This window comes from Phasianus colchicus, chromosome 8 (assembly GCF_987193195.1).
Source record: "Phasianus colchicus chromosome 8, bPhaCol1.hap1.1, whole genome shotgun sequence".
NCBI classification, from domain to species: domain Eukaryota; kingdom Metazoa; phylum Chordata; class Aves; order Galliformes; family Phasianidae; genus Phasianus; species Phasianus colchicus.
In genome coordinates, this window is record NC_143443.1 from 8782176 (window position 1) to 8809242 (window position 27067).

Sequence of the window (27067 nt, forward strand, 5' to 3'; positions counted from 1 at the left end):
AGGCGCCGCCGGAGCGGAGCGCGCCGATTGGCCGCTTTGAATCATCTCGGCGCGGCGCCATTGGTGGGACGCGGCGGCGGCGCGGCGCGGCCGGTTCGAATGCGCGGCGCCCGCCCCCGCGCCCGGCTGAGGACTTCCTCGCAGCGCGGAGCTGGGCGGCGGCGCCGGCGCCTCGGGTTCGCCGCGGTACCCGCCGCGGGAAGGTGACCGAGGGGCGCCGGGCGGTTCGGAGGCGGGCGAGGAGCCGGCGTCGGGCGGTCGTTTGTGAGTGCGGCCGCGCGACGCCGGGGGGTGCGGGCGCTCGGGGCCCTCCGGCCCCCCGCCCCGCCGGGATGGGGGTGGCGGCTGCCGGCGTCGCGGTCCCTCCGTTCGGGCTTCCAGCGGTGCGAGCGGTCCGCGGCACACGCCGGTGGTGCGTTGAGAGCTGGGCCGCGGCCGCGGCGGTTGGGGTCGGGCGGCGCCGCTCGGGGCCCCGCGTGGCGCAGCGGCTTCCCGGGGCGGGACGGAGCGCCGGGCCCCGGGCTGGGGGCGCCGCGGGCGGCGGCTGTAGCGGAGCGGCGCCGCCGTCCTCGTGCGCTGCAGGCGGGCGGTCTCGCGAGCCGAGGCGCGTTGCTGCTAACGCGTAACTAGGAAAGCGCCCGAGAGCGGAGTTCTCCGTGGCTTTCCTCGAGAGGCCATCTTTCCCTTCTGACGCTGTGCGCGTTTGTTCTCGGGGATGGCGTCTCTCTAACTGGGTTCCCGAACAAACACTTTTTTGCCTCCTTTTGTAGAGGGGGAGTGGTAAATGTTCCACACTGAATCTTTATGCAAGCTTCCGACGTCCTGGTGTAACTTCTGGGACTTGTCTGCATTCGGGGACCTCCTGTTGACCCTCGTGGCTTTTTGTTCCAGGTATACTCACAGCCATGGAGGATTACACAAAGATAGAGAAGATTGGGGAAGGTGAGTAAGGTTGCCGGGAGCCTTGCAAAGTTCTGTGCCTTGGGCTACCAGCCGTTGTATGCTTTGTGACTCCCTGCTATCTGAGAACTTCTGGCATTCTATGAGGTCTTCTCTCTGTGTAAATGCACTCAGGCTGCTTTTCTTCTGAAGGTGGCCCTGGGCAGCCTGGTGTAGTATTAAATGTGGAGGTTGGTGGCCTTGCGTGTGGCAGGAGGGTTGGAGATTCATGATCCATGAGGTTCCTTCCAACCCTGGCCCTTCTGTGATTCTGTGACAGTCTGTTTGAAGCAGCTGAGCAGTGCTGGGAGGCATTTCCCCTCATACCGATGGCCAACTGTGTACCATGTCTCTGCGAGGGTAAAAGCATTCTGAGTCAGGAAATCAGCTTTCCTGTTTGCTGGAATGTATCTATCCCTTTGCAACTGCACCTGTTTGCAAGTTGCTCTTGAAATTGCACTTCGGGCATGCTTTTGTTTGGAGTCCCTAGTAGGGAGAAGTGGTGTGCAGGTGTTTTTGCTGGGGTTGTGTCCTGTCGCTGCACTTGTCACAGGAAGGGCAACACTGTGAACCTGTGTGCAGAAGTGCATTTTCATAGAATCATCAAATTGCTCAGGTCGGAAAAGACCTTAAAGAATCACTAAGTCCAACCACAGCCCACCTGTACTACCCTAACTCTAACAACCCTCTGCTATATCATGTCCCTGAGCACCACATCCAAATTGTTTTTAAACACATTCAGGAGTGGTGACTCAACCACCTCCCTGGGGAGCCTATGTTGGCTTACTATAAGGCACTGTACTGTAGAAGACTGGTGTAGATGTTTGTCATAACTTCCCTTTCATTAGGAGTCCTTCCTTTATCAAATGTAGAAGTTGGTGTCTTTTACAATGCTTTAGCCTTACGTATCCTTGAAGATTTGCAGTGCATTACTCTGAGAAGCTCCAGATGAATTGCAGTGCACTGCTTGGTGCTTATAGTAGTGCTTCATAACTGAAGCCCCGTGCCTGCATTTTTCTTTTTGAAAGAAACCAGTCACAGCTTCAAGTGAGGAATTCATTCTTCAGGAAGTGAAAAGGAATACTTAAGCTGCTTGGTTGCTTTGAGGATTCTATTTCTGTCAATGATGGTCAAATAGTTATTTTATTTTCTTTAATTTGAGATTCACCACTGGTTCCAGTTTTATTTTCTGCTGTGACCCATAGCACTATTAAGAAAACTGTGTTGCAAGGATTCTTGCCTATATATAGCAGTTCTTATTTGTAATAACTTATCTGCACCTGAAACTGGTATTTCCTATATGTGTTTCCCTGTTCAGGTACCTATGGTGTTGTGTATAAAGGGCGCCACAAAACCACAGGCCAAGTGGTTGCAATGAAGAAAATACGTCTAGAAAGTGAGGAGGAAGGTGTTCCAAGTACTGCTATCCGAGAAATTTCTTTATTAAAAGAGCTGCGTCATCCCAATATAGTCTGGTACGCATATGCTGGTATTCAGCCATACTCTCTGTAGGGCATTACGTCTCTTCAGATAAATTGTTTTCCCACTGTTGTAGCAAGGAGGCAGTTATTCTATGTAGGTGCTGCGAAGTAGGCATTACACTTCAGTCCCAAATCCTGGGAGCACGCTGGTTTTTAATTAAGACTGTCCTCTGCTGCAACTATTCTAAGAATTGAACAAAAGTATATCTGTTAATTATCTTCAGAATGGTTATTGAAGAAATGGTGACAGCGTGCTTCTTGAAAACTGTTTAAGTCAATCTCAGAACTCCTTGTTATCGTGGACTTATTCATCTGACTTTGGTGTTCTTGATGTGGGCCTCTGTCACCAGGCACTTCCTTACTGTTCCATAGCAGAGCTGTAGGCACTGCACTATAATGCTATCAGCGGGCACTTCTGATCCATGCCTGAAACTTCCATCAGTGGCTGCCTGATGTGAAGAATTGGTTGTAGCTGTTGTCTTCCCTACAAAAGACATGTGCTTTCATGTAGCAAAATCCCTTGGATTTAATGCGGCCTGAAACTGGCCAAGCTTCAGCCGAGTGGTGTCGCAGTGAATGAATGCATGTATTTAGGAACCTTTATAATCTATTAAGGATGGAGGAGATGTTTAAATACCTGTACAACTCCTGCTGCATCTAGTAGGTTCCTACTCTTCTAATGCAGAACCCTTAAACTCTTCCAGTAATTCTGCTGTAGTGAGCCAGATTCAGCTGGAAGTGAGGCATTAATACCTGCAGAACTCACTTTTTTCCTCAGATTTCCCCTGCCTTATGCTAGGCATGAGGAAATACAAGATTCAGAGGAAGCATACAGGGTGTTTGTCTCAGTTTGGCACTGTTTCATATATGCTCAGTTTTCCAAACAACAGTGCAACTTGCTAAGGCTGTTAATCTTTGAAGACTGAAAGAAAGCTTTGTAAGCCTTTCTTATTAGGTACCTAGAAACATCAGCTTGTGTCCCTGTTGAGAGGGGAAGCAAACGAGTAGGTCTGTGCACTTTGCAGTGGAGTTGACTGTATCCTCAATTTTCAGTCTTCAGGATGTTCTTATGCAGGATGCGAGGCTGTACCTCATTTTTGAATTTCTTTCCATGGACCTTAAGAAATACTTGGATACTATTCCATCTGGCCAGTATTTGGATCGTTCACGTGTTAAGGTAATGAGGATAATTTCTTAATATAACTTAAAAATTAAAGGTACTCTACAAAGCTATAAGCAACCTTTGCTCTTATCTTCACTCTTCATATTTCCTTGAGGAAAAAGGAAAGACTGAAGAGGCAGCTGTGGATATTAAGATGAATTTTTCTTTAAAAGAAAGTTCTGCTCTCAAATGCAGCTATGAAATGAACTGCCCTGAACTATACTCAAACATGCAATTTTGTATGGATTTCTGGTTGAACTCAGTATTTGCAACGCTTAGGATCTAATTCTATTTGCAGAGTTAATGTAAGGAAACAGCTTTATGTGTAGAATCTCCTACTTCAGTGAAAGTCATGATTTTTTTCCTCTCTCACCTCATTGCCTGCAGAGTTACCTGTATCAGATCCTGCAAGGTATCGTCTTCTGCCATTCAAGACGAGTTTTGCACAGAGACTTAAAACCTCAGAATCTTCTAATAGATGACAAAGGGGTGATTAAACTGGCAGATTTTGGATTGGCTCGAGCCTTTGGAATTCCAGTGCGGGTATACACTCATGAAGTGAGTTGCACATACTTTTGGTAATTTGGATGAGGCTTATTAGCTTCCTTGTACTAATTGTTTATGAAAAAGCTGAAAATAAAATCACGGAGCTTTTGATAAACTAAAGTATTAAGGTTATATTTCAGCTTAGTTTTACTTGATGGCTTTCCAACCCCCAGTCCCTATTTTATTCTAAAGTGCTAATGCATCTTATGAATGCCACTGTTACCTTGTCAGTGAGTTAGGCCAGACAGGTGCTAAAGATGTGCTTCCTGCTGTTTGTGAAGGAGTGCAGGCAACTGCTTTGCTTGCAGTAGAGACTACTGCAATAGGATTTTGTATACTTATTTTTAAGTGAAGTTTGATGCAAGTATTTTCACTGGAACTTGTAGCTTCTAGTCTAAACAGGATATTATTCTTATCAAAAAAGCTGAATGCTCATTAGTAATGAATGAGCTGTTGTGGTTGCAGTCAATTAGACGATTCTATAATTCTGAAATTCTATATAATTCCATAAACTTATCTTTAAAAATATTCTTTGTTCAATAGGTAGTGACACTGTGGTACAGGTCTCCAGAGGTACTGCTAGGATCTGCTCGTTATTCCACTCCTGTCGATATATGGAGCATAGGTACCATATTTGCAGAGTTGGCAACTAAAAAGCCACTTTTCCATGGGGATTCAGAGATTGACCAGCTCTTCAGAATTTTCAGGTACGTCATGCTGAAACTTTCCCTTGCTGTGAACTTAGTAAAATCATAACTGTGCATACAGTTTTCATACGAAAATGATCAAATGTTTTGCTTATGCTTGCACAGAGCTTTAGGGACACCCAACAATGATGTGTGGCCTGACGTGGAATCCTTGCAAGACTATAAAAACACTTTCCCAAAATGGAAACCTGGCAGCCTGGGAACACATGTCCAAAACTTAGATGAGGATGGACTCGATCTGTTGTCAGTAAGTATTCTCTCTTAACTGCTTGTTAAGAAATGAGCAAGTACTTTCAAGTACTCTCTTAATGCCGGTGCCAAGAAGGTATCGGATACAGGCTTGTAGAAATTAACTGTGATGTGTCTGTATGACTATTCATGTAGTTGGAAATATTTTTATGTGGTTGACTGATAGTGACTGGCTCATTTTGGTTAAGCTTTTGTGGGGTCTTAAATGAATATAGTGATGGAAACATCTGGATTTATTGATTAGCTGTGAAACTGGAGGCTCTTTAGGTCAGCATGTAAGGTCTCTGTCAATTGCATTTTGATATCAAGTTAGAGGTTTAGGTTGTGGTTGAATGACTAACTTGTGTATTTTGTGGCTAGGGTGAATTTACTTTAATTCCATGGCCAAGCAGTTAAAATACTATGGCCAAGTCTATTAGACTCATCAGACTTGATTTAGCTCACGTGCTGCCACTGCAGATGAATCTGCATTAATTGTTAGATGTGCTGATGTGCACTTTAAGAATGTACCTTGGTGACTTTATTGCTTGGCTTTGCTAAGGATCCATTTACACAGTACAGACTTGCATATAGCAGGGGATGTTCTATGCATCATGAGATAAGCTGGAACTTCAGAACCACCTTGCTACAAGAGGAATCCCGTACAGCAATTATTGCTGTAGTTGGCTCCTGTTTTAAGTGGACACGAACAAGAGAAGTTGTTTACTGTGTACAATAAAGTGGTGTTACTTAAGGAGTTCAAATAACTACAATGTCTCACTTGTTCTTCTTGAAAACAGAGCCACAATTCAGGCTGCCAGACTGAACAACGTTAAAGTTTTTTTGGATAGCTCTCTGTAGCTCATAGCAGTATTTTATAGAAATAACTGACTTGCAGAGTAATTATCCTCATCTTGTGCACTGATAGCATCACTATTAAATCAGTTTGAAATGGAATTGCTATTGATTAAAAGCTGAAAGCAACTGAACAGGCAAATGAGTGTTTTGGATACAGTCATTTAACTGGCCTGCTAAGTACTGAACTGAGCTTAGTGGTGGCTTCGTCATGGGGAAAAAGCATATTTTTGGATGCTACTAATGCAGACAAAAAATCATTGGTCAGGTGATCTTAACAGTATACTAATCTTACAGCATATTGATTTACATAAAGCTTTGCCTTGAATTAAGACTAAAATTTTAGCTTTCTATAGCTGCCTACTAACAGTGGCATGGTTGCATTTTGAGGCATCTGGAATCCATTTAAATTTCCTGTTGTCCTGCTTTGGGCTGAAGTGACACAATTTTAAAGGCAACAAAAATGAATAGCTTGTTCCTAGAGCAATAGCATAGATGTGGCAATGAGAGTGTGTGTTTGTACTTCTGAAGACTGTTGAAGATGGAAGCAATATGTAAAACAGCTAGTTTTAAAAAGGGGTAGTATACTTACTGATTTTGAATTTGAAGTGTATTTTCCTCTAGTAAGGATGAGTAAAATGGAAGACTCTTGACAAGGATTTTCGTAGCTTTAAGTAAGCTTTTAGCATTCAGGATATTTTAGAATTATGCTAGATATGAAAACTTAGAATTGTCCCAAAGCCATGTAATCTTGTAAAGCTTGGAAGGATGACTGCAGGAGTTCCATCTGAATTAATTGTCTACATGTGAGCATACAATTGCATGGGGTAGCTTCATATTTCTTTTTGGCCAGATTGTACAATATAAACTGTGGATGCTTTTTTTTTTAAATGGATAGCAGAGCAAGTTTCTTGCCTCTCTTCTAGAAAGTTTTGAGGACTATTTTAGAGAGGATGGCATCCATTGTATTTTCTCTCATCAACTTCATTATTGAATTCTTCAGCTGAACCTTTTGAAAAGAAATCCGTGATTTAGAACTGTTTTTTCCAGGTCCATCTGCTTTAGACATGCAGTATACTTCTTTCCTAACCAGGGTCCTATAGCTGAACAGTTGCTATATTTCAACTGAACAGCTGCACCAAACTGAAAATAAGCAGCTCTAGTTTTTTCAGTATCAGTGTAACAGTTTTTTCAGTATCAGTGTAACAAAACAAGTGCATGAACACTTGTTCATGTAAGTATTATAGGCTTTAGCAGCCTAAGGTTTACTAGCTTCCCTTAATTGAGAAGTTGAGACTAATAATTATTTCCACTTGCTAATTGGTTCTGGATTCAGTTGTTTGCACACAGTACCCTGATACAGGTGTGGGCTGCGGATAAATGGCTTTTTCACTTTGGGATGTTAGACATTAATTAATAATTAATTCTCACTTGTGAGAGAAAGTAAAAAATGACTTCTATGAGATATGGAACATAGGGAAGAACTTATCTCTAGTTATCTGATCATTACTATGTTTAAATATTAATCTATTTAGCATTGAGTACCCATTTCATGAAGGAGTAAATGTTTCCTTTCATTTTTCTTCCAGAAAATGTTAATTTATGATCCTGCAAAAAGAATTTCTGGCAAAATGGCCTTGAACCACCCGTACTTCGATGATTTGGACAAATCTACTCTTCCTGCTAATCTGATTAAGAAATTCTAAAACTTTGGACTAAATCAGAGTGAAATAATCACTATTACTATTGTCTGTCTGTAACTTTGTCTGTCTGCCTACTTTAAAATTGAGGCGTTTTAGTTTGTTTTGGTTTGTGTTACTTAAATGTAAATATTAATCGACTAATGTGGTGAACTTTCTATAATAAAACTTTAAATCTAGCGAAGGACTGAACTCCTTTCCACACTCCTATGAAAGGACAACCTTTTGGAATGGGCTGGTGAGTTACTGCTTGTCTGCCAAAGCAGATAACTAAAACTACTAAAATTGGTTTTGATACAACTTCTCTGAAGTTCAACTATTTCACTGCTATGCACAGGTGAGATGTAAGACTTGCATTGTTCTGAATGTGCCAAACGACATCTAAAATGGGATGCTTAGTAATGTGCAATTCAAAACAAAGGAGGTGGTCAAACACATTCTAGGGTTTCTTTTTCTGAAGATATTTGGAACGTCTTTATGCTTTTCTGTTGTCTTGAAGGCACAAGAATGTATTTTGCATTGGTGTGCTAACTTGTGAGTGGGTATAATTCTAGCTCCTGGAATAGTTAAGGTGTGTGATGTTAAGTTCTACAGTACTGTCTATATACTGATGTGTAGTTGGCTGAAATGGCTCTTCTCAACTGCTAGCAGTAATGCAATTCTCATCTGATTTTCGTTAAAGGCAGAGCCCCCTGGATTGTACTGGAAAAGCTAACCTTTTCACATAGGAATATTCAAGTAAATGTTAATTTAATAAGACTGCTCTCAGAAATGTAATAGTATGGGATGCTGCATGTCTACAGACATGTCCACAACTAAAGCATGAGCTTTCTAAAGCTCAACAACATTTCACTTTCACAGGTAAGACTATTATAAAACCTTGACACAATTCATTAAATTATGTAGTAAGAAATGATAGGCCATCATTAGATTTCTAATTGCTACCTTTGCTCTTGGTTTCCTATACATAAATGGGATACAATGCTAGATTAGGAGAAGAAAAGCAATGGAAGACTCTTGTGGATACATTAAAATCACATAGTTTGAACTTAAGTGCAGTTCTCCTTCTAGTGTTTTAGCTGCTGTAATCTCTAGTTGTAGGACTGTACATCTGTCAAGTTTTATTAGATCTCAGCACCATGGAGCTCTTATACTTGCTGACTTGCAGCCAAGTATGGAATAGGAATGAAGGTCTGTAAGTTTTAAGTCAAGCATGTGAAAGGAATAATGCAAACTACTCAAAAATAGTTTTTGAGTCCTGTCCTACAGATGCTGAGGAGCAAGCCTTTGGAAAAAAAAGCACTGGAGATAACATTATGTCCATATGGTGTTTACTTTCATGAGTAAACTTTAAAGTTATGAGTAACTGAAAGAAATAGTGCTGGACCTAGTTTTAATTAATCAGCTGCATTTACAGATGTAAATACCATTTGGAGGGGTGGGGTGGTTAGCATTATTTTCTGCAGGATGATTCTCAACCTCTAGAAGTATCTGGATACTGTCGCAGTGATTAAATCATTTAGTAGCGGACAGTGAAGCAAGAAGGGGAGACTTCTGAATTTGCTTTTATAGAACCTTCTCTTAACTGAAGGTGGAGGGGAGGAAGGTTGCTGTGGCTGACTAGTACTAACATCAGTGATAAGATGCATTTTCAAGGCAAATCAGGGTAGAGGTTTCAATTGCCTTTTTGAGTGCAGTAATTTGATGTGAGCATACAGGTCAGGGCGCAGTCTTGCTGGTGCTAACTGGTTACACTAGATTAGAAAATGGAGAACCTACTAATGGTAAGCACTAGCCAGCAACTGTTCTGAAAGTCAGAAGATCAATACTGGTTTGAACAGATTATCTTAACGTTTCTCTATAGTGGACAGATTTGCATCTTTATGTGATGAGAGGAAGGCTTTCAGCTAGGCAAACTCAAATTTCGTTGTTTGCAAATGATAAATCCCTATTTCTGTAATGTAAATTCCAGTGTCTGTTGCAGTTTCATGTGACAGCGAATGCTTTAGCCTATTCTAATGGAAAGATTACAGTACTAAAATTGCTGAAGAAAGCTTATTTTCAAACAGTAACTTACAGTGCTGTGCAACTTCTGTGCTGTGAACCCAGGCACTGTGTTATGGCTGTGTTATGTTGATGTAACAACACATGTGGAGCTGCAACATTAGCTGCTTTACTCCTAGCAGACATGACAGAGAAATGAACACAATGTCATCCATCTGTGTCTGAGGTTGGGTATGGCAGTGAGTATCAGGCCTAGTGATATACCTTGTATTGGTACCTGTTCTGAAATACAGTGCAAGCTTAGTGATGCTGTCTAGGCCTAATATTTAGAGGGCTTGTGATGCTTGAAGCTTCAGCTACCTGAAACTTTACACTGGTTAAAAAACTAGAGCTGCCTTGCACTTCTGGGTTTTACTTCACTGTGGATAACAACTGGCAGCTCTATTGATAGTGCTCTGACTATGTAGTAAGAGAACTGAATTGCTGCAATATGTTACTTACTCTTGTCCTTCAGCTGAAGCCATTGTAGTGCTTGGCAGGGTTTCACTGGTTCATAATCTTTTAATTAAGGTATTTAGACAATTGAATGGTACTAAGCTAACAGTTGTTGGATGTGGGCCCAATATGCAATAACCAGTATATTTTTCATTGCTACAGATAGAATGATTACTTGAGAACAGAAAACACTCTCCTTTTCCTGAAGTGACTAGGAGTCCATGCATTATTTTTTTCCCCACTTGAGTGTGCAGTAGACTCAGTACTAAGTTACATAGTTAAATTACTAAGTGCCAACTTGCAATTATTACTACCTAATGTAGATTATAGATTAACAAAATTGAATTTTTGGTTATCTTAAAGGGTTTTTATAGTAATAGTGAGCACCTGTTGAAGACCTACATGTTTGCAATGTATTTCTTAATGTTTGAAGAAGGAAGGTGGGAGGGCAGTCTGCTCTTGGTTGCAATAGAGTTTTATAATGTTGCATCTATGTCACCTCTGGTATTATGGCAGCTGGTCAGTGTTTTCTCTCAGAATATGGGCAAACCCTGGCAGGGAGTGTTACTTAACTTTCTGTTTCAATTGCTTCTATTCTATCCCATTAAAAAGTAATATGGATAAAAAAGTTGAAGTATGTAAGATTGGGATCAAGTTAGCATTATTATCAAATTATTATTTCTAACAGAAGCTTCTAAGTGCTCTCAAGTGTTGTAATCCAAAATATCTGGCCCATGCTACTGGATGCTTGCAGACTGAACTCAGCTGCTTTTATCTTACTTGGGTATGATAATATATCCTCAATAAAATGAATTGCCACCTGCTCCTTTGAAAATAATTGATTCTTAAAAATAGAGGTTCTTACAGGGAGCAAAGAAAACAGTAACAGTTTACTTTCTAAATCACTTGGATAGGGCAACTACCATAAGATCTGCTTTCCACGGTACCTTTCCACGTATAGGTGTCAGGGTCAGAAGGGTCCTCCTCAGGCCAGTTCCAGTACTGTCTTTGTGCTGTGGTGTTCAGTGAATCCATCATCTTTAATACGAACAGGTAGAGGAAAGCTGATAAGTCTGTAGCAGAGCATGCTTAACCTGTTTCAAACAACGCTTCATTTATATGTTGTTCTTTTTCTGTGATTTATCTTCCTGTGGCCGTTTTCTTATCGCGGCTTGTGTACCTTTACAGCACCTGGAGAAGGATCAGTGTCATTAGCTATTTGTTCCTGAAATTACTGCCACCAAACATGCAGAACTCATCTCTTCCTGTGTTTTCCCTTTATCCAGAATTTTTATCACTTTTTGATCCATACCAATTTTATCGTAAATCTGATATCCCTTTTCCTTGCTTATTTTCTTGTCTAAGTATTTTCTGCATCACATATCAGCTATTTTTAGATCTTTTACATTCTGAAAATGTAAATCTATTTTTCCTCACGCGGACTCTTATTAAAACCTGTTGGCTGTGTGTCATATTATTCATCTTACTCCCTGCCCAGTAGGAGGTACAAGTAATTTTGTAAGGAAAGATAAAGGCAAGTCTGGGGAGATTAAACACCTAGCACTGCCTGCTTGTAGGATGGAATGCTCTGCACTAGCTTACCCCATCTCAAGATAGTGGTCAGGGGCTGAGGTGGAGAGAAGTTTAGTGATTTGTCTGGAGAACTAAATCTTCAGTTCAAGTCCTGTGGTTCAATGGTAGTGGCTTTTTCCTCATTTATGAAGAGAGAAATGAAGAGTTGGAGGGATCTGGAGGAGGAACTGTAATGGGTGAAAAAAGATATTTGTGAGAAAGCAGGATGCTGCTTAGAGCATGAAACAGAAGGAATGCAAGGAGCAGAGCGAATCCCAGAAAAAGTGTTTAAATCTCAGTGGGAACCATGAAACTTTTCACAGAGGGGAAACTGGCTCTTTGCTGCTCTGGAAAGCCGAAGCTCCTCAGGGTTGAGTCTGCAACTGCCACACCAGCTCTTATTCACCAACGTTATATTTGCCGATCCAAATGTGCCCATGTGCCATCTTTACTCAGCCATAAAAGAATGACTGAACTCTGCTTTAAACAACGAACTTGTTTGCAAAGCAGTGTCTGTTTAAGGCTTGGATCTGACATGACTGTTCTAAGCATGGTCTGCAAGTTGCAGCTGATGTGTTTGTAACCTGCTCTGACTATACCAGGCTATCTGGTAATGTGTGATTTAAAGAATCCCCCAGCTATCCTATTGTATTCAACTCAGAAACAGAAAGGCTATGCATGCTGTCTCATCCCTACCTGTGTCCCTCAGTTTTGACTGCAATTGTACCTGGAGTGTCAGTATTACGAAAATGCTATTCTTGATTTGAACTGTTAAAGAAACAGCCTTAACATTTTATGTAACTACAGTAATCAGAACAGGAAGAGTGTATGTACTTCAAAGCTGAATTCACTAGAAATTCACCTGCTCAATTTGCTGGCAAATAGAACGCTGCCTGCTGCTTTATGCTGAGTGCAGAGCTGGTTCCAAAGGGAAAAGGTAAGGTAATGATTAAGAAGATTTTCATTAAACGAAAACACTGCATACTTCCAAACAATTACAGTTAGAATGTCCCTTATGCATAAGTCAGTTTCTGAATGAAGACTGAAGCTGCTGTTAAGTACATGATGTGGGCGGCTCAGGGCGGTACCAAACTTGTAGGGGCTGAATAAGCAGTGCCTTGGATTAGCCCTGCAGTACTGTTGGTAAATCCATGTTCCGTGCAATTCCTGCAATGCTAAAAAAAAAAAAAAGTTTGGTACTTCATTGCCTAACACGGATCCAGTGTGTGGATCTGTTGTCAAAGTGTAATAATCACTTTTCTTCCAGGAGGGAGAGGACATCAAGTTATTTGGCAAACTACTTAAGAATAATGTAAAGTACCTCCCCTTCTATTCATTACCTTTAGAAGCCCATTTGGGACTAAAAAGAGGCTCCTTTCTTCCTTTAGATGTTGAAGCAGAGAGTAGGCATAAGATTTACAGTGGCCCAGAGAGAGCAGGAAATGTATGTGCTGGAGTCATAAGCCATGTATGAGAAGATATCTATTTGCAGCTGCCTTTGCTGTAATTAAAATTAGACAGCAAATAAAACTTTTCTGTAGCAGATGGGATGTTGTGGCTTTCTAGTACCAGTTGCTTCTGAAAATTCGGCTTTGAATAGCAGTATTTCCTGCTAGGTATCTACAGGCAATCACAAATAAGACATTGCACTGCTACTGGCTCTACCTGATCATAATTCAGATCAGCTTTATAAAGACCAAGTGAGAATAAGGAAACGTCGTTTTAGAGGCCATACTTCATTACGTCTGACTCTGTTTCCATCTGAACTTCCACACCTTATTTTCTGACAGGCTGTATCAACTCTTGGAGGCAACGTAAATGTTCCATATTGCTTTGGCTACCAGTTGCTCTGATTTACATCTGCTTTATCAATAGCCGATTTGGGGTAATGACTTTTGGTTTTGTTTGCACTGTATATTCCTGTATAGTGTGCTGTTTTCTTCATGTGTAAATGTCAGTGGGAAACTAAGTGTTCACCTCTGTTGCCAGGGCATGTTTCTTTTTGGAGTGGTCTGTTGACTATTCCAGTACCTTCTTGTTGTGTTCATACCAATAGCTGCAATCTGTATTGATGCTACTGCTAGTTGATTAATTGACTGATCCCAAACATACATATCCATTATCCATGGCTGATTTGGAATGGAAGAAGTGGAAGTGGCAGCTGGTCTCTTCCAGTTGCTAAAATGATGAGTAAATTATATATTTGGAGGTAATTAGTGGCTTAAAAGGGTTAAATTTCTCCAGTTTTTTAAATTAGTACTATTATTTCTTCTGACCTGTAGAATTTAGACTGGGCTGCTGGAAGAAATTGTTTAAAAAATATTTTCCCAAACTCTTTTAAGTTGCAACTTACTCAATTTAACTTTGGCAAAGTCTTGCCAACAATTGACAAAATATCCATTTTGTGTAAGGTAATGTGTTCCTGACTTAGTCAAAACTTGTGAACTTGGTACTTTCCAGCACTTATCTTTAATCCTAAAGGGACACGGTTTTTCCATAGCAGTTCAGGCTCAGCACGCTGCTCCCCATGAGCCTGGAATGCAAGTGGGCTAGTGCAGCTCCCCTCCATTTAGTTAACTCTGCACCTATTGCTTTTCTTTGTGTAAGACATTAACAGGTAATTCTCTTTCAGAAACATTGTTTGCCTTTAAAAAATGAGACATTTTTTTCCTGAATCATTCAAAACCATTATTCCTATTCCTGCCTTCTTCAACTGCCTTTCAGTGATATTTTTTCCCCGTTATCTAAGTCTGTTGACTTAACAGGTAGCAGAGACAGAGCTTTTAGAAGGCCTTACTCCTTGGCAGTGATGAGAGGAAGAACACCACAAGCAAGCCGAGGGCTCTCTCTGCCTTGCTTCCAACAGAGACTCAAGAAGAGGATGAGGGTTGTCTACTGGAGGTGTTTTTCTTATGTGAGCATTTTGACTTGGTAATATCACAGAGCTTGGGCTCAAAAATGTTCCCAGTTGGGTGGCATGGAGGGGTAAAAGGAAAGGTCAGTTTTCTTCACCTCACAGCCTTACCCTTAATGGATCATGCTGCAAACAGCTTATTGCTGTGACCTAGCAGGTCTTCAGCCACCTGTGAGGATCAGAAAGGATTGGACTAGTTGAAGGAAGGCGGAGGAAATCTTAAGGATCTTTTAGTGTCCTTCTTCATGGTTCAGCTTTGGTTGCTTCCCATGTGACCTGCGTGTTTTTGTCTCATCTGTATTCAGTAGCTCATCACTCAGAGACTGAGTCCCTGAGCTTCTATGCTCCATTTCCAGCCCTGAACTGTGGAGAGTCATGTAAATATTTCACAGTAATTTGCTGAACAGTATGTGCCCTGGGCTCTGAACATACCAGGTTCTGTGTCAGAACTGTGCCTGACACTGGCCTGCTTTTTCCCTTTAATGCAGGCTTTGGAAGTTCCTTTCAACTCGCTGGTTGGGGAAAAAAGGGGAAAGGGTTCTCATTTATTAGATTTCCTTGATCTTAAGGGAATTACTGCTTCTGTAAATTGCCTCATCCATCTCAAAATCTCATCTTGAGATGTGCTAGGAGTACTGACTGGCTGGGAAGTTAATAGGTCTTCAGCAACCTTCAGGAACAAACAGAAGTTTTTACAGAAAAAGTGGGAGTGTTTCTAAAAAGCAAAACTGTAGAACTGGCAGACAGCTGAGGATTTATTTTGCCTTCTTCATAAGGAAAAGCATATTATGGGGAAATCTTTTTTACAAGTTGCTTTAAATACTTCAGGTGTGACAGTGACAATACATACTAAAGTCTTTATGTGTATTTAGTACAAAATCGTATTTTTGTTAGTTGAATTTTTATCATTCGTTTGTCTCCTTGGCCACGAGGTGGCACCGTGGCACCTGAATACAAAAACCACGCTGCGGAGGGGGAGGGTAGAGAAGAAAAGCTATTACTCTCGTGGCTGCATGAAAAATTGAAGGGTATTTATTTTCTGGTAGGCAGCCAGGCTGAAAATACTATCTGAATTGAAAGCCTTTCACGAAACATCTGGGCAGTTAAATTTTGCTAACTTCAAACATGTCCAGTACTGCACTGACATACTGATTTCTTTCTTTAGTGAAGAATCTCATAGGCTAACAAAGAAAGTCTCTGTGAAAACTATTTCATGCTGAAACTAATGATTAGAATTACTTAACAAATTGAGTATTACAGAAGTGCCAAACTATGTAGCTAGGGTACACCAAGCCAATAATCAGTCTCATAAGTCCCCAAAACTTGTTCATTGTGAGCAATTTTGCAAGGGATTTTTTGAAATTGGCAAGTTAAATATCTAGATTTCCCTCTCTGTACTTTGTGTGTGGAAATTGCCCATTTTTTGTTCAGTAGTCTGTCATTTCTGAAGTTTTTTCAACAGCTTGACTACTTATTTGCTGGAGAAAAAAAAAATGTATCTTAACAACTGGCATTAAGGTCTTGTTTTATTTGTTTTCACAATGTTCTCCTGAATGCAAAAGCTTTCGTCTAAAAGCAGAACTATGGAAAAGGCTTCCCACATGACTTGATCGCCAAGGCATGCGATTATTCAATCACAAGCCTGGTAAAACTGACCCCAGTATTGGTGTATGAGCCATTACATCCTTTCCCTCCCTGGGTGTACGCAGTGATGCATAGGTACACAACCTGCACAAGTCTACACTAACAGTCCTACTCACTGAGCTGCCTGAGACAGTTTGTTGGGTGTAGTTTGATAGTTATCCTTGGGAATGGAGAAATGCCCTGTTTGCTTCCCAATTCTCATTCAAGGGCTTACAAGATGGTCTAGGTAAGCATGCATTTTACACATGGTCAAAGAGCAGAAATACCTGTGTTCATTCTTATGAGATGTGGCCCTACCAAAGCACGAGTTATTTAAGTGGAAAAATGCTAATGATACCTCTTCATAGTGAGGCTTTTTTTAGTGTGAGAGACATAAAAATCACACATAATATACTCTTCTCCTTAACATCAGTTCTAAGGCCAGACATTGAGCACAAAGTAAACAGAGCCTTTAGTAATACCTGCCATTGGCTTAAGTTGGAGTCACAATAGATCATTCTTCAAGTCATAGAAACTGTGCCAAAGGCAGACTGTGCAACTTAACTCTTACTGTTCACCTCTCACAGCCCAGCTTATAAGCCAGAATCCTCACTAGTAGGAATGCTGCACTGCACAGCTTTGCATGTTCAGTGGGTGACAATTATCCTCAGAGTGCAGCGCTGTGCGGTGATGAACACAAACCCAGATTTAGGACAGAGGGACTGCAAACAGAAATAAACAACACTGTATTTGAGGAGCTCAAGACATTATTCAGCTTCTAACTAAAAGCCACCAAGCAAGAACTCTGCCGAAGATGGCTTTGTTTGTTTGCTTTTCCTCTCCTCGTGGGGAAATGACGAGATGTATATTGTGTGTATTCCTGCCATGCACAATAAAAACTAGGCTAGTCTTCAATGCTGAGCACAAGTACTAGAGGAACAAAGTATAGCTTCCTTTGTCCTGGTGTCAGTAAGAAGAGTAATGTATCAGCTCTGATCTTTTGATCTGCTACAAGAAAACAAATTCACTTCTATAGAAGAGTAAGTTTTTATATGAAATTCTCATGTAATGCTTGTTACACTGTATGAAAATACTTTCTTAATTAAGAACTGAATTGACTTAGAAAAAAAGAAAGTTTATCGATAATACAAAGCAGTGGTTGTACAAGCTTTTCCTTTTCTAGCTTTGAGCAATCATCAGCTGCTTTAATTAGCTCCTAACACCTTTATTGTTATTTGAACTCAAAGTAATTGTGATTATTCCCCATACTTTATATGCCTGCTGGTTATTTTAAAACATGAAGGTGTTTTCAAAGCAAAAGATGCAGTTTTGTAATCTCTGTGCAACCAAGCAGCATTGAGAAGTGCTTTTGTTTTGGTTCCACTGTTTCTTTGATTGGATCTCTTTAATTTCTAAGTTAAGAGCATTTATTGAATATCTTGAAATCTGGGGAGTACTTCCCAGCTGATGAAATCAGTACTCATAGCAAATGTAATATCGAGAAGCCTGTTTACCTGCAGGGGATTTACCTTATCTGTGAACTTGTCCATAAGTATTTTAGCACCGCTCCTCCCGTGAGCTTCACCCAAGTGTGCCTGTTTCTCTGTAGGCAGCCACAGGCAGGGGGAAGCTAAAGCAAAGCTGCTGGCTATGTGTCTTCTATTTGTAGACCACGCATGCCAGTTTTCCTCCTAAAATGTGATTATCAGCTTTACAACACAAACCAGACCTGAAATGTCAACAAAACTGGAAACGAAACTATTCAGCATTACCTCCAGCAGAGAGCAAAATAAGCACATTCCTGTAGTAAGGTTTACTATGGACAGACTCAAATTTCACATCAAACATATCTAGTAAGTGACAGGTCACAAGACATGCCTTCAAAACACCAGGGAAAGCAAAGCAGCCAGATAAAGATTTCTGGGGCTTGGTATGGTTGGTTGAAGAGACTCATAGTGAGCTATCAGTGTAGTCAAACCAGTGCCAGGTCAGTGATTAGTCTGTATTCAGCACTGGTTATTCTTTCAGTCATCCTTTGTGTTTGATTGGGTCTTGGTGTTTATCTCTTCAGGCCTGTCCTGAAAACATTCTGTTATTTCACGTCTCTCACAAAAACCGTGTCATTGCATTTCAGTTCTGCTTTGCTAAGATTGTGGAGAAACACGTATCAAGTGTATCACATATCAGCAGACCCTCCTTTACCAAAAGCATAGTGAAATAAAAAAGTTATTCCGGGGCTTCACATTACCACAAAGCAGCGGGTGTGTACGAGGTGATAAATGCCTTAAGCCTATGACAAATGAGAGGTAATCCCAGTTTAGTCCTTATCCTCCAAAATTTAAAGAAAAGAAAAAAAAAGAAAAAAAAATTATATTAAAAAAAAAAAAAACAATCTGACATAAGTAATTGAGCCTTCAGAAAGTTCCCTGACCAGCGGGAAAGTTTCTCACCATCTGGCCCTACAATTTCACTATGACAGGCTCACAGCATTTGCCATGGTTTTGACAGTTCTTGTCTTTGCCATTTTAGTAAGCTGGATTCTAAAGCACAGCTTTTTCTGTTCAGTAAAGTATCCTGCAGAGGCCCAAAAGGTCTTTCACCTTTTCAGAAGTTAATCTCAGCTCATTGGGTTTTACCCACACGATTGTGGAACAGGAGTGTGAGACTCCCATTTAGAGGAATTTCAAGCCATGGGTACTTCATGTAAGCAGGAAAAATCAGTCATGTCAGAACTATTTGACATTAAAATAAGTAAGGGTTTATTATTACTTTATTACAGTTATTTTCATAATTTCTGGCTATAAAATTATGGGCTTTGTGATCACTATTGGGCCTATTAGACTTTCTGACCAGTTATGAGATCCAAACTAATGGATACTGTCGGCTTAGTGTCCAACAGCCACATGGGGTTAGTGTCTCAGCTTTCATTTTAAAAGCCTCTTGTTTCATTTTGAAGTCTCTAGGCCTCACAGAGGGACCAGAAGGCAGAAGGCTATGCCAAGGATAGTAACCAACTGCACAAGGTTCTGGCTTCACTGCCTGAATCTGCTGCCAGGACACAGTCACTGCGTTGTGCAAAGTGCCCCAGAGACAGCACGTACTTGGGAACCTGCAGCCCCAGTCCAGACCTGGTAGGGAACTGGAAAGGAGAGGGAAGTTTTGGCTTGGCTGCCCATATCCATGCACCCTCCCAGAGCTCATGTTCTGAGGTTCCTGAGCCAACCTCTCCACACTCCTGCCTGTGACTTGTGTTTGGCAACAGTGGAGGCACAGAGGAGCTGCTCTCCAGACAAATCCATATGGATCTCTTCCATTCATTACCAACTACACTCACAGCTGGAGGCAAATAAAGCTATGGCATGAAGGGCATTTGCCCAGACCAGATGCCACATTATCTGTGCATCCCTAAGGCCTTCATAATGCTGAGGAAAACATAGTGCTCCAGAGCAACGTGTGGACGTCCCTAGTGTTTCCTTTAAATATTTAGTCACATGCATACATCCCTTACGAAGATGTATATTCCTCATACTTCCTCACGAACAGGATGTGTGTGACAGATAATTAAAAGACTAATTCCCCAAGGAATTCATGAACCCGTCACCTGTAGGATAGGTCACAGCACAATTACGAAGGGATGGTTTCATTTTTGTGTCGTACAAAACCCAGTAAAACTGAAATACCTTTTCCGCATACCTTGCCAGCTAATAGAACCAAGAAAAAAAAAAAAGGTTATGCTTGGCTAAATTCAGGAAAACTTCAGTTAGAGATCGAAGGAGAGGCAGCAGCACACAGAAGAGAATTAAACAGAATTATTTTTTCTGGTCAGCAAAACAATTGTACCTTTTTTTCCTTAAGAACCTGTTCATTATCCTCTTAGCAATCCAATCCTCAACATATATAGGGCTGTAGCAGATAACAGATTACAGAAGGATGTCAAAGTTTGTGAATGGGTTTCCACTAAGAAATAAGCTTAAAATATTTTTAATTTAAACTTTTTAAAGAAAAATCTGTTTTATGTGGCAAAATGAAAGCAAGAAAACATTAATACATTTAGCACAGCACAATTTCAGTAGATAAAGATGTAATTAAAAAGCAATGTTACACCTGAAATAAATTCACTTTCCTAGTAGGTTAAAACCCACTGAAATAAAGGCTGGAGGAGGAGAGATAGGGAATGCTGCAAAGGTTTCTGGGGGACAGGAGGGCAATAAAAGCTGAAGTAGCAGCAGCTGTGTTGATTGCTTCAAAGCTGGAGGGGGATAGAGCAGTGTTCAAAGTTAAAAGAAGCAAAGAGTAATGAGCTTCATGCTTGCCTGGTTTAAATTGATATTTTTGTTCTGTTGTGTGAGAAGTATTAAGTTAAAAAGATAAAAAAAAAAAAAAAGAGAGAGAGAGTGCTCTTATTAGGGCTATACGGAAAATCCCCTTCTTGCTTTGCAAGGGAATTTCCACTGCTGGACAAAGAGGTAATGTTTACATACTAGTAGCAATTTAGGTGAGGTGTTTGCTTAACCTGTATATTTGTGCACAGACTGAGCTAAGGATTCCTTATTGTTTCATTTGCTCTGTTTTGGCATTCAAGATTGTGGTCTGCTAGAAATCTTCTCCTGGCTTTGTTGGGGTTGGTCTCGTGTAAGTTTATGATACTACAGGATGCCTCTTGTAAGGAAATAATTGTAAGCTTCTGTTATTTCTAGATTTCAGTCTCTGTTCCCTGATGCTATACTACATCACTGTGCAAGAGAAAGAGGTGTTTAAATAAGGAATGAGTAGTAAAACATCTAGTAACTACAGGAATGGGTTGCTGTAGGGGACAAACTATGGCTTGGCATTAATAGCTGGAAAAAATGCCTTGCTCGAAGATACAGAAGGTATTGTTGCTGCAGCATTGTGCAATAGCTGAAGATAAGTAGGTGTGGGGATCTCTGTCCAGCTGATAGATGGTAGTTGATCTGAAAATAATGCCTCCTACTTTGTTATGTTGGCCCATGACATCAGAGGCGGGGGTTGGTGGTATGGTGGTAAAGATGAATCTTCTCACCAATATTCCTTTATATTTTGTTGCTGTGTGACAAATGGTGGCAGAGGGGCAATCTGACAGAATGGTGTCTGATGTAGAAATGAGGATGAAGCAAAGGAATGGGATTGAATTAGCCCATATAGGAAAAAAAAAAATGGGACCCACTGACATTCAATGCTTGCTGAACGCTTTTTGGTGATGAAGCAGTGGATGTGAGCAAACTGAGGCAGAGGGTGGAGTGTTTCAGCAGTGGCAACAGTGATAGAAGGTCATCTCTGCTGGTGCAAACTCTTAGGAGTATGGTATGCAGGCTGTTGGTCATTACTGGTAAAAATGTATAGCTAATGGTGGGGACTATATTGAGCAATCATGTTTTGTAGCTGAGAACTTGCTCTACTGAACAGCGCTGTTGTGCTCTTTGTGTCTGTTGTAGTTTTCATGGAACTAAATAGGCATTACACTTGAAGCGACCTACATTCTTTCAATTAGCTTCTGCAGAGTACATTTATTTATTGCATTTTCCCTTTACAGTTCTGCCTGTTTCACAAAGGTGCCATAGTACTAAACTGATTAATCTTAGTAAGATGCTTTTAGAACATTGTCATACTACTGTAATATTGCAATTAGCCACTCATATTGCTTGAATCAGACTTTCACCATTACGTTCAACTTATATTTTACTTCTTTTGAAGTTGTGATTTTGTCTTATTTGACACTTTTCCTATCTCCTCTTTCTGGCAACCTTTAAAACCCTCCGCAGGCAGGTGAAGAACCCCAAAACATAGAAATGAATCTAATTTATTAGGATATGTGGGAGCTCTTGTAACTACTCGCAAAGCTATGCGGTAGCTAGCTATGCAAAGGTAGAATTGATGTGAGGTAGGCTTTAATATGTAGTGCTCAGCTCAGGAGAAAGCAAGGTGAAAAATAAGCCATTTGTGTGACTGGCTTGCATCCAAATGCAATGAGTATAAAGGTTGTCCTAGCAGCTCACCTGTGATAGTGCTTAATGAGCTGCTCCAGTGCTTTTCTGCAGCTGGAGGTCAGAGGGTGGGTGTGCAAGAAGAGCTGTGTGCATGAGTGAGGCTTGCAAGCATCCTCCTCAGCTAAAGCAAATGTGGGTGAATAGATTAGAGGTGGCAGTTGTGCATTTAAGCACAAGCCTCACCTACCACCTTCTGTTCAGCCTTGCTTAAATACTAGCATTTTCCTTTTTCCTCCCCCTATTCCAAAAGACATTGAAGTGCATATCATGTTTTCAAGGGCTCAGTATGCACTCACAGCAAGTTACTAACACAGGGCAAGGATGAAAGACTCCGCTCTCCCTGAACTTTATATCCTCAGTCTATTTTTAGGAAAAACAGTGGTTTTCTTGATAACCAGCTTAGTACTGACAGAGATAATGTTTACGCAAATGTTCTCCCTAAGGCTTGTGTCTTCAGTTAAAAACTGGCACTACACCTCTGCATGAGTGTCATTCTCAGCTGAACTTGGGTACTTCCCAAAGGGTCTTTATGGTAGATGAAGCAATGTTCTGTGCGTGACTGCAATCTGCTATCAGACTATCTAGGAAGAGTTGCTCCTTCTTTGTCACAGGACAGTAAGGGCTGGCCTAGTCTGGCAGCTCTGACTGTAACTCACTTTGTCCTACCTGAATCTCTGTGCAAGCTCTCAGCAGTGATGGTAGTACTTGTTTTGTACGAAGTTTTCCCTTTACTTTGATGTGAGTGTACCCTCAGTCATCTTTAATCACACACAATGTCTAAGCTTTGCTACATAGCTTAAGAAAAGCTTAAGCTAAAAGAGGGAGGAGGAAGGAATAATTCTTAAAGGCAACTGTAAACAGAGCCTAGACTGTCTCTTTTAAAAAACATCTTTAAATATAGATCTTATATATAAGTAAAGAGATGTAACTTAAACTAAGGATGTAAAGCCAGAAAACTAACTGAAGCTCTGAGGGATACTTGTAGCTTGCTGTTTTAAGGGCTTTCAGCTGCTCTGGACAGTACTGAGAAGCTTCCACTCCAGGGAGGATGCCAGGCTGTCTGTCATCTATGTGGAACTGAGAATTGGAATGTGGTGGCGGAAGTCAGTGGGTTCAAAGTCTCATTTTTAGGTGAAAAATTGCACTGCAAAAGCTACGAAAATGCTGATCAACTAGCCAGCAAAGAACTCATCAGATTCATATAAATACAGCTTTGCACACTTTAATGTGTGTAACTTATTCAACAAAATAAATTATGCCACACCGGTAGAGTGGTAAAAGGCCTAAAGAAAATTGAAAAAGCTTATATAATAATAAAAGATCATTCCCTGTTCAGTAGAAGAAATGTATATTGCAATAAGTGTCAGAGCTTTGTCAGCCTTGTGTGTGAAAAGAATGAACAAAGAGGGTGGGCAGAAGTGGTGGCAGGATGCAGCCACCAGCCTGTTCACCAGCAGCGCTATACCTAAAGGCACATCTCCCTGCTACTACTGTTCATTGTTGCCTTTTAACATGCTACTGTACAGATATGGACACCCAAGGAGCAGTGCAGCACAGCTGATTCTGAGAGTCACAACACTGAGTCTAACATACTGCTTAAGCGCTTGCTTAAAATCCCTGACAGGCATCTTATTCATACTATGCTTTACAGTTATTTAGCATCACCCAAAATAATGACTGGCATTTGCTGGAGATTGTGGGGACAGGTTTCACCATTCATTACATGTATAGGGCAGGACTGGTCTATTTTCATCCCAGGTGGTGGCACCTGGTTGTGATTACTGTGCTCAAAGGGGCTTCCATTTTGCGGTCTTTCCATCTATAGCTTTATGGATTTGGCCCCATCTAATAAACTTACTTTTTGCACAGAACATTGTGAGAACATAACCATCTTCCATAGACAGACGCACAATCCCTCTGCTTTCTCTCTTTCCCCTTCACAGGCTGTACCCATGCTTGCCATCAGCAGGTAAGTAATGAGCTCCTGAACTGACACCAGATAAAAGAGCAGACTTCATACAGTCTACCCATCGCACAGGGCAGGAAGCAGCAGACAGTATTTCCACATAGAAATGGAAGCCTCGCTAGGGTAGGTCACAGGAACAGTCACAGCAGACAAGTGCTTGGTGATTCCCTGATAGCCTTTCCACCTTTTGTGAGTTTTGGCTTAGCCAATTTTTTTTTTTTTTCCATCTCAGGCTGAACACTGCCCTTACTGTAATAGAGATGACTGCCTTCTGAGCCCTCTACCTCTTCCTGAGGAGCCCTCTGGCTTCCTACTGTGTGCTACTCTTTGCAAACGTGCAGACAATTCAACACAAAAATAGTGATTTTGCCAGTCTGCCTTCTCTATGTCCAAATGTAGCCTGTATATTAAAAAAAAAAAGCATATTTATTAAATTTCAAGTGCCCAAATCAAATGTTTTTTGACTTGATCAGCATTCACTCAAATTCTGTCAAGTCAGAAGATGACAATATAGCTGTGAATGGACAAGGGAAAAATGGCTTTCCTGAGTGTTACAGTTAAGGCTAAAAGGGAATTCAAAGAGAAGGTATCTTACGTTGGTGGTATCTTCCTGAAAGGAAATAGCAGTATATGAAGCAGTGGAAAGGGAGCAGTTGGCTTATATCTGATGATCCATTGAAGGACTGAATTGATTATGATTAGCTGTGCACCTAGAAGAGAGAGATCAGAGGAAGGTATTGCTTGTCCTGAAAAAAAAAAAAACAAACACTTGTTTCAAATCTGCTGCTGCGAATTAAAGAGCAACTATGGTAAATTTGGATAAATAGCCAAGAGATGAGAAGTGTGCTACAGAACAATGGACTCCCGTGACTGGTAGAGAGAAGGCTGGATAGTGCCCAGTCTGCCAGGGTGTTGTGAACAAATATGGGAATATTCAGCGCAGATGGTAGTAAAGGCTGCATGTTAACCTTCAAAAAGTACAGGTGAGTGAAGTTTTTTTTCTCCATGTGTGCTGCCCTCAGTGCTACCTAAATTTATTATTGGCACTCACTGTTACAGGGACTGCTGTCAGTAGAAGAGCTTCGAGAGATCTAGCTTGCACAGTTAAAGATGTTCTTCTTTCAGAAGACAAAAATAGATATCCTAGGTGGTACTGGGCTCCTCCTAAGGCCAAAGGACAGACTGGGGTTTTAGTGCAGTATGGGAAAGGATTTGAGATGAATCAGCAATATAAAATAATGTTTTCACTGTAATGTGTGTGTATAGGACACACAGGAGCTATAACTGGGCACATCTATAACTGTAAAACAGCCCAGCAGGACGTTATAGTGAGTGTGTCTGCTTGCAAATGAGATAGTAAGGCCAATTATAAAGGAGCCATAACAACTTTGTTTTATGTTAACTGCTCTCTCTTAATCGCATCTTAACCTTCTCATTGGACACTCTTCCGAGTTCAGATATTTTAGCGTTACTTGTGCATCTCAAGTTTTCTTCATAGGCTTCTGCAGCCTTGATCCAAAAACTTCTCAGATTTCTACCGAAAGCTCAAGATTTTCATGTAAGCAGCAGAGAGGGATTTAGTTTTCTTGTATAGAAAGATATACAGTAGTCTCACTACTCCGGCTGCTAATGCAAAGCAAATCTTGACATGGGTTATATTCTTTTACCTGAAGGCAAAGGCATATGCTAGCTGACAATGAGTTATCCTGTTGCAGAACCTGAAGGATGGGGATTATTGCTGCTAACATGCTTTCATCCTGCATGCAGTACACAGAGCAAATTTCAGTTAGCAGATTTCAAACAAAGACAGGTGATAATGTGTAAATTCATTAGGTGGCAATTCAGAGCCTGAAGTGTGCTTTTAGGATTGCTCATTGATTTCAATAGGAATTTTGCCTGCAGGAGAAATAGACTCATGCAAATACTGTTATATCATTTTAATAGACCAAAAATCTAAGGGGATTCAGGAGTGGCAAGAAGCCACCTTAAGGCATCTCTGCATAGTATGTGCCTTGAAAGGCAAATATGAACAAATAAGTGCCAGCTTATCTGATGACAAAAGGCTGATTTGGGTTTTTTTTTAAAAAAAAAAAAGGACAATACAGACAAAAACTGTGGCTTAACTGACAAGGTCAGACCACTCCACTGAACTGCAACACTTCTCAGTGTGGAAGAACTGAAATATTTCAACATTTCCTGGAGTTCAGATACCAAAATTAGTCCTATTTAGTACAGAAGGTGGAAGACTTGGCCCTCAGAGCAGGATTACCAAGATGCCTTTTGACAGACTCTGAGTGCTTGTTATGGGAACAAGGGGAAAGCCCTACATTTTACAAATCAAACACTTCAAGGTTTAAATTGCTCTGCGCTTGGTGGATACCTGTAGGTAAGTTGATGTAGAATTAGGCCAATAAACTACAGTGCTGCTCCCTTCTTAATTCCTCTGGCAACACCATCATGCTTTCAGTGCTCAGAAGTTATGTTCAGATTCATCTCTTCTATGAGGTAATCCTTTTTATCCATGGATTCAGTGCTTTCCTTTGCACACCTTGAGACCTTATCTCACTGAAAGACAAGGACAGCTACATCTTCAGAAAATGAAATTAGTGAGTTGCAGCTGAAGTATGGTCAATCTTTTATTACTCACAGAATGCCTTATTTCTGGCTCCTGGTGTGCTGTATGCAGGTAGGAAGCTGCAAACACTGGCTCTTGTTGTGATACAAGTACTCTATGCCACACCTTACTTGCTTGCAGAAGTTCTTGCTGTCTTAGAAAAACAAACAGAAGAATGCTGTTTCTAAGAAATAAGCTGCGTCTCCCCAGAAACAAAAGCTATGCACCTTTCTCTAAATGTGTATATATGTGTGTG

The 27067-nt window shown here is 40.9% G+C and overlaps 1 protein-coding gene and 1 long non-coding RNA gene across 8 annotated transcripts; one reads left to right on the top strand and one right to left on the bottom strand.

Moving 5' to 3' along the window:
- The first annotated feature begins 48 nt into the window (after window positions 1-48).
- Window positions 49-7797, top strand: CDK1 (cyclin dependent kinase 1). Of its 3 annotated transcripts, none has more exons than XM_031589967.2 (8): window positions 49-203; window positions 892-942; window positions 2258-2414; window positions 3474-3597; window positions 3970-4140; window positions 4672-4835; window positions 4941-5082; window positions 7508-7797. In XM_031589967.2, exons 2-8 carry the CDS (start codon window positions 906-908, stop codon window positions 7622-7624), a joined length of 912 nt encoding a protein of 303 aa, XP_031445827.1. In that variant the 5' UTR covers window positions 49-203; window positions 892-905; the 3' UTR covers window positions 7625-7797. The 3 variants fall into 3 exon arrangements, with proteins under 3 accessions (XP_031445827.1, XP_031445828.1, XP_031445829.1); XM_031589968.2 differs by having other exon boundaries at window positions 134-264; XM_031589969.2 differs by lacking the exon at window positions 49-203 and adding an exon at window positions 390-412.
- LOC116226911 (uncharacterized) lies at window positions 2452-27064 on the bottom strand. Of its 5 annotated transcripts, none has more exons than XR_016468702.1 (8): window positions 26845-27064; window positions 26578-26762; window positions 25865-25954; window positions 25249-25361; window positions 24793-24907; window positions 11720-11877; window positions 11065-11308; window positions 2452-2904 (listed from the first exon to the last, which is right to left on the bottom strand). It is a non-coding gene; the product is annotated as an uncharacterized LOC116226911 (long non-coding RNA). The 5 variants fall into 5 exon arrangements; XR_016468703.1 differs by lacking the exon at window positions 2452-2904 and adding an exon at window positions 5095-6927; XR_016468706.1 differs by lacking the exon at window positions 25249-25361.
- Window positions 27065-27067: the final 3 nt, after the last annotated feature.

Excerpts from the sequence above, each read along its gene's own strand:
- CDK1 (XM_031589967.2), top strand. The coding sequence starts at position 906 with ATGGAGGATTACACAAAGATAGAGAAGATTGGGGAAG. Across the intron at positions 3,598-3,969 it reads TGGATCGTTCACGTGTTAAG|AGTTACCTGTATCAGATCCT; the intron begins GTAATGAGGATA and ends CATTGCCTGCAG. Across the intron at positions 4,141-4,671 it reads TGCGGGTATACACTCATGAA|GTAGTGACACTGTGGTACAG; the intron begins GTGAGTTGCACA and ends TTTGTTCAATAG.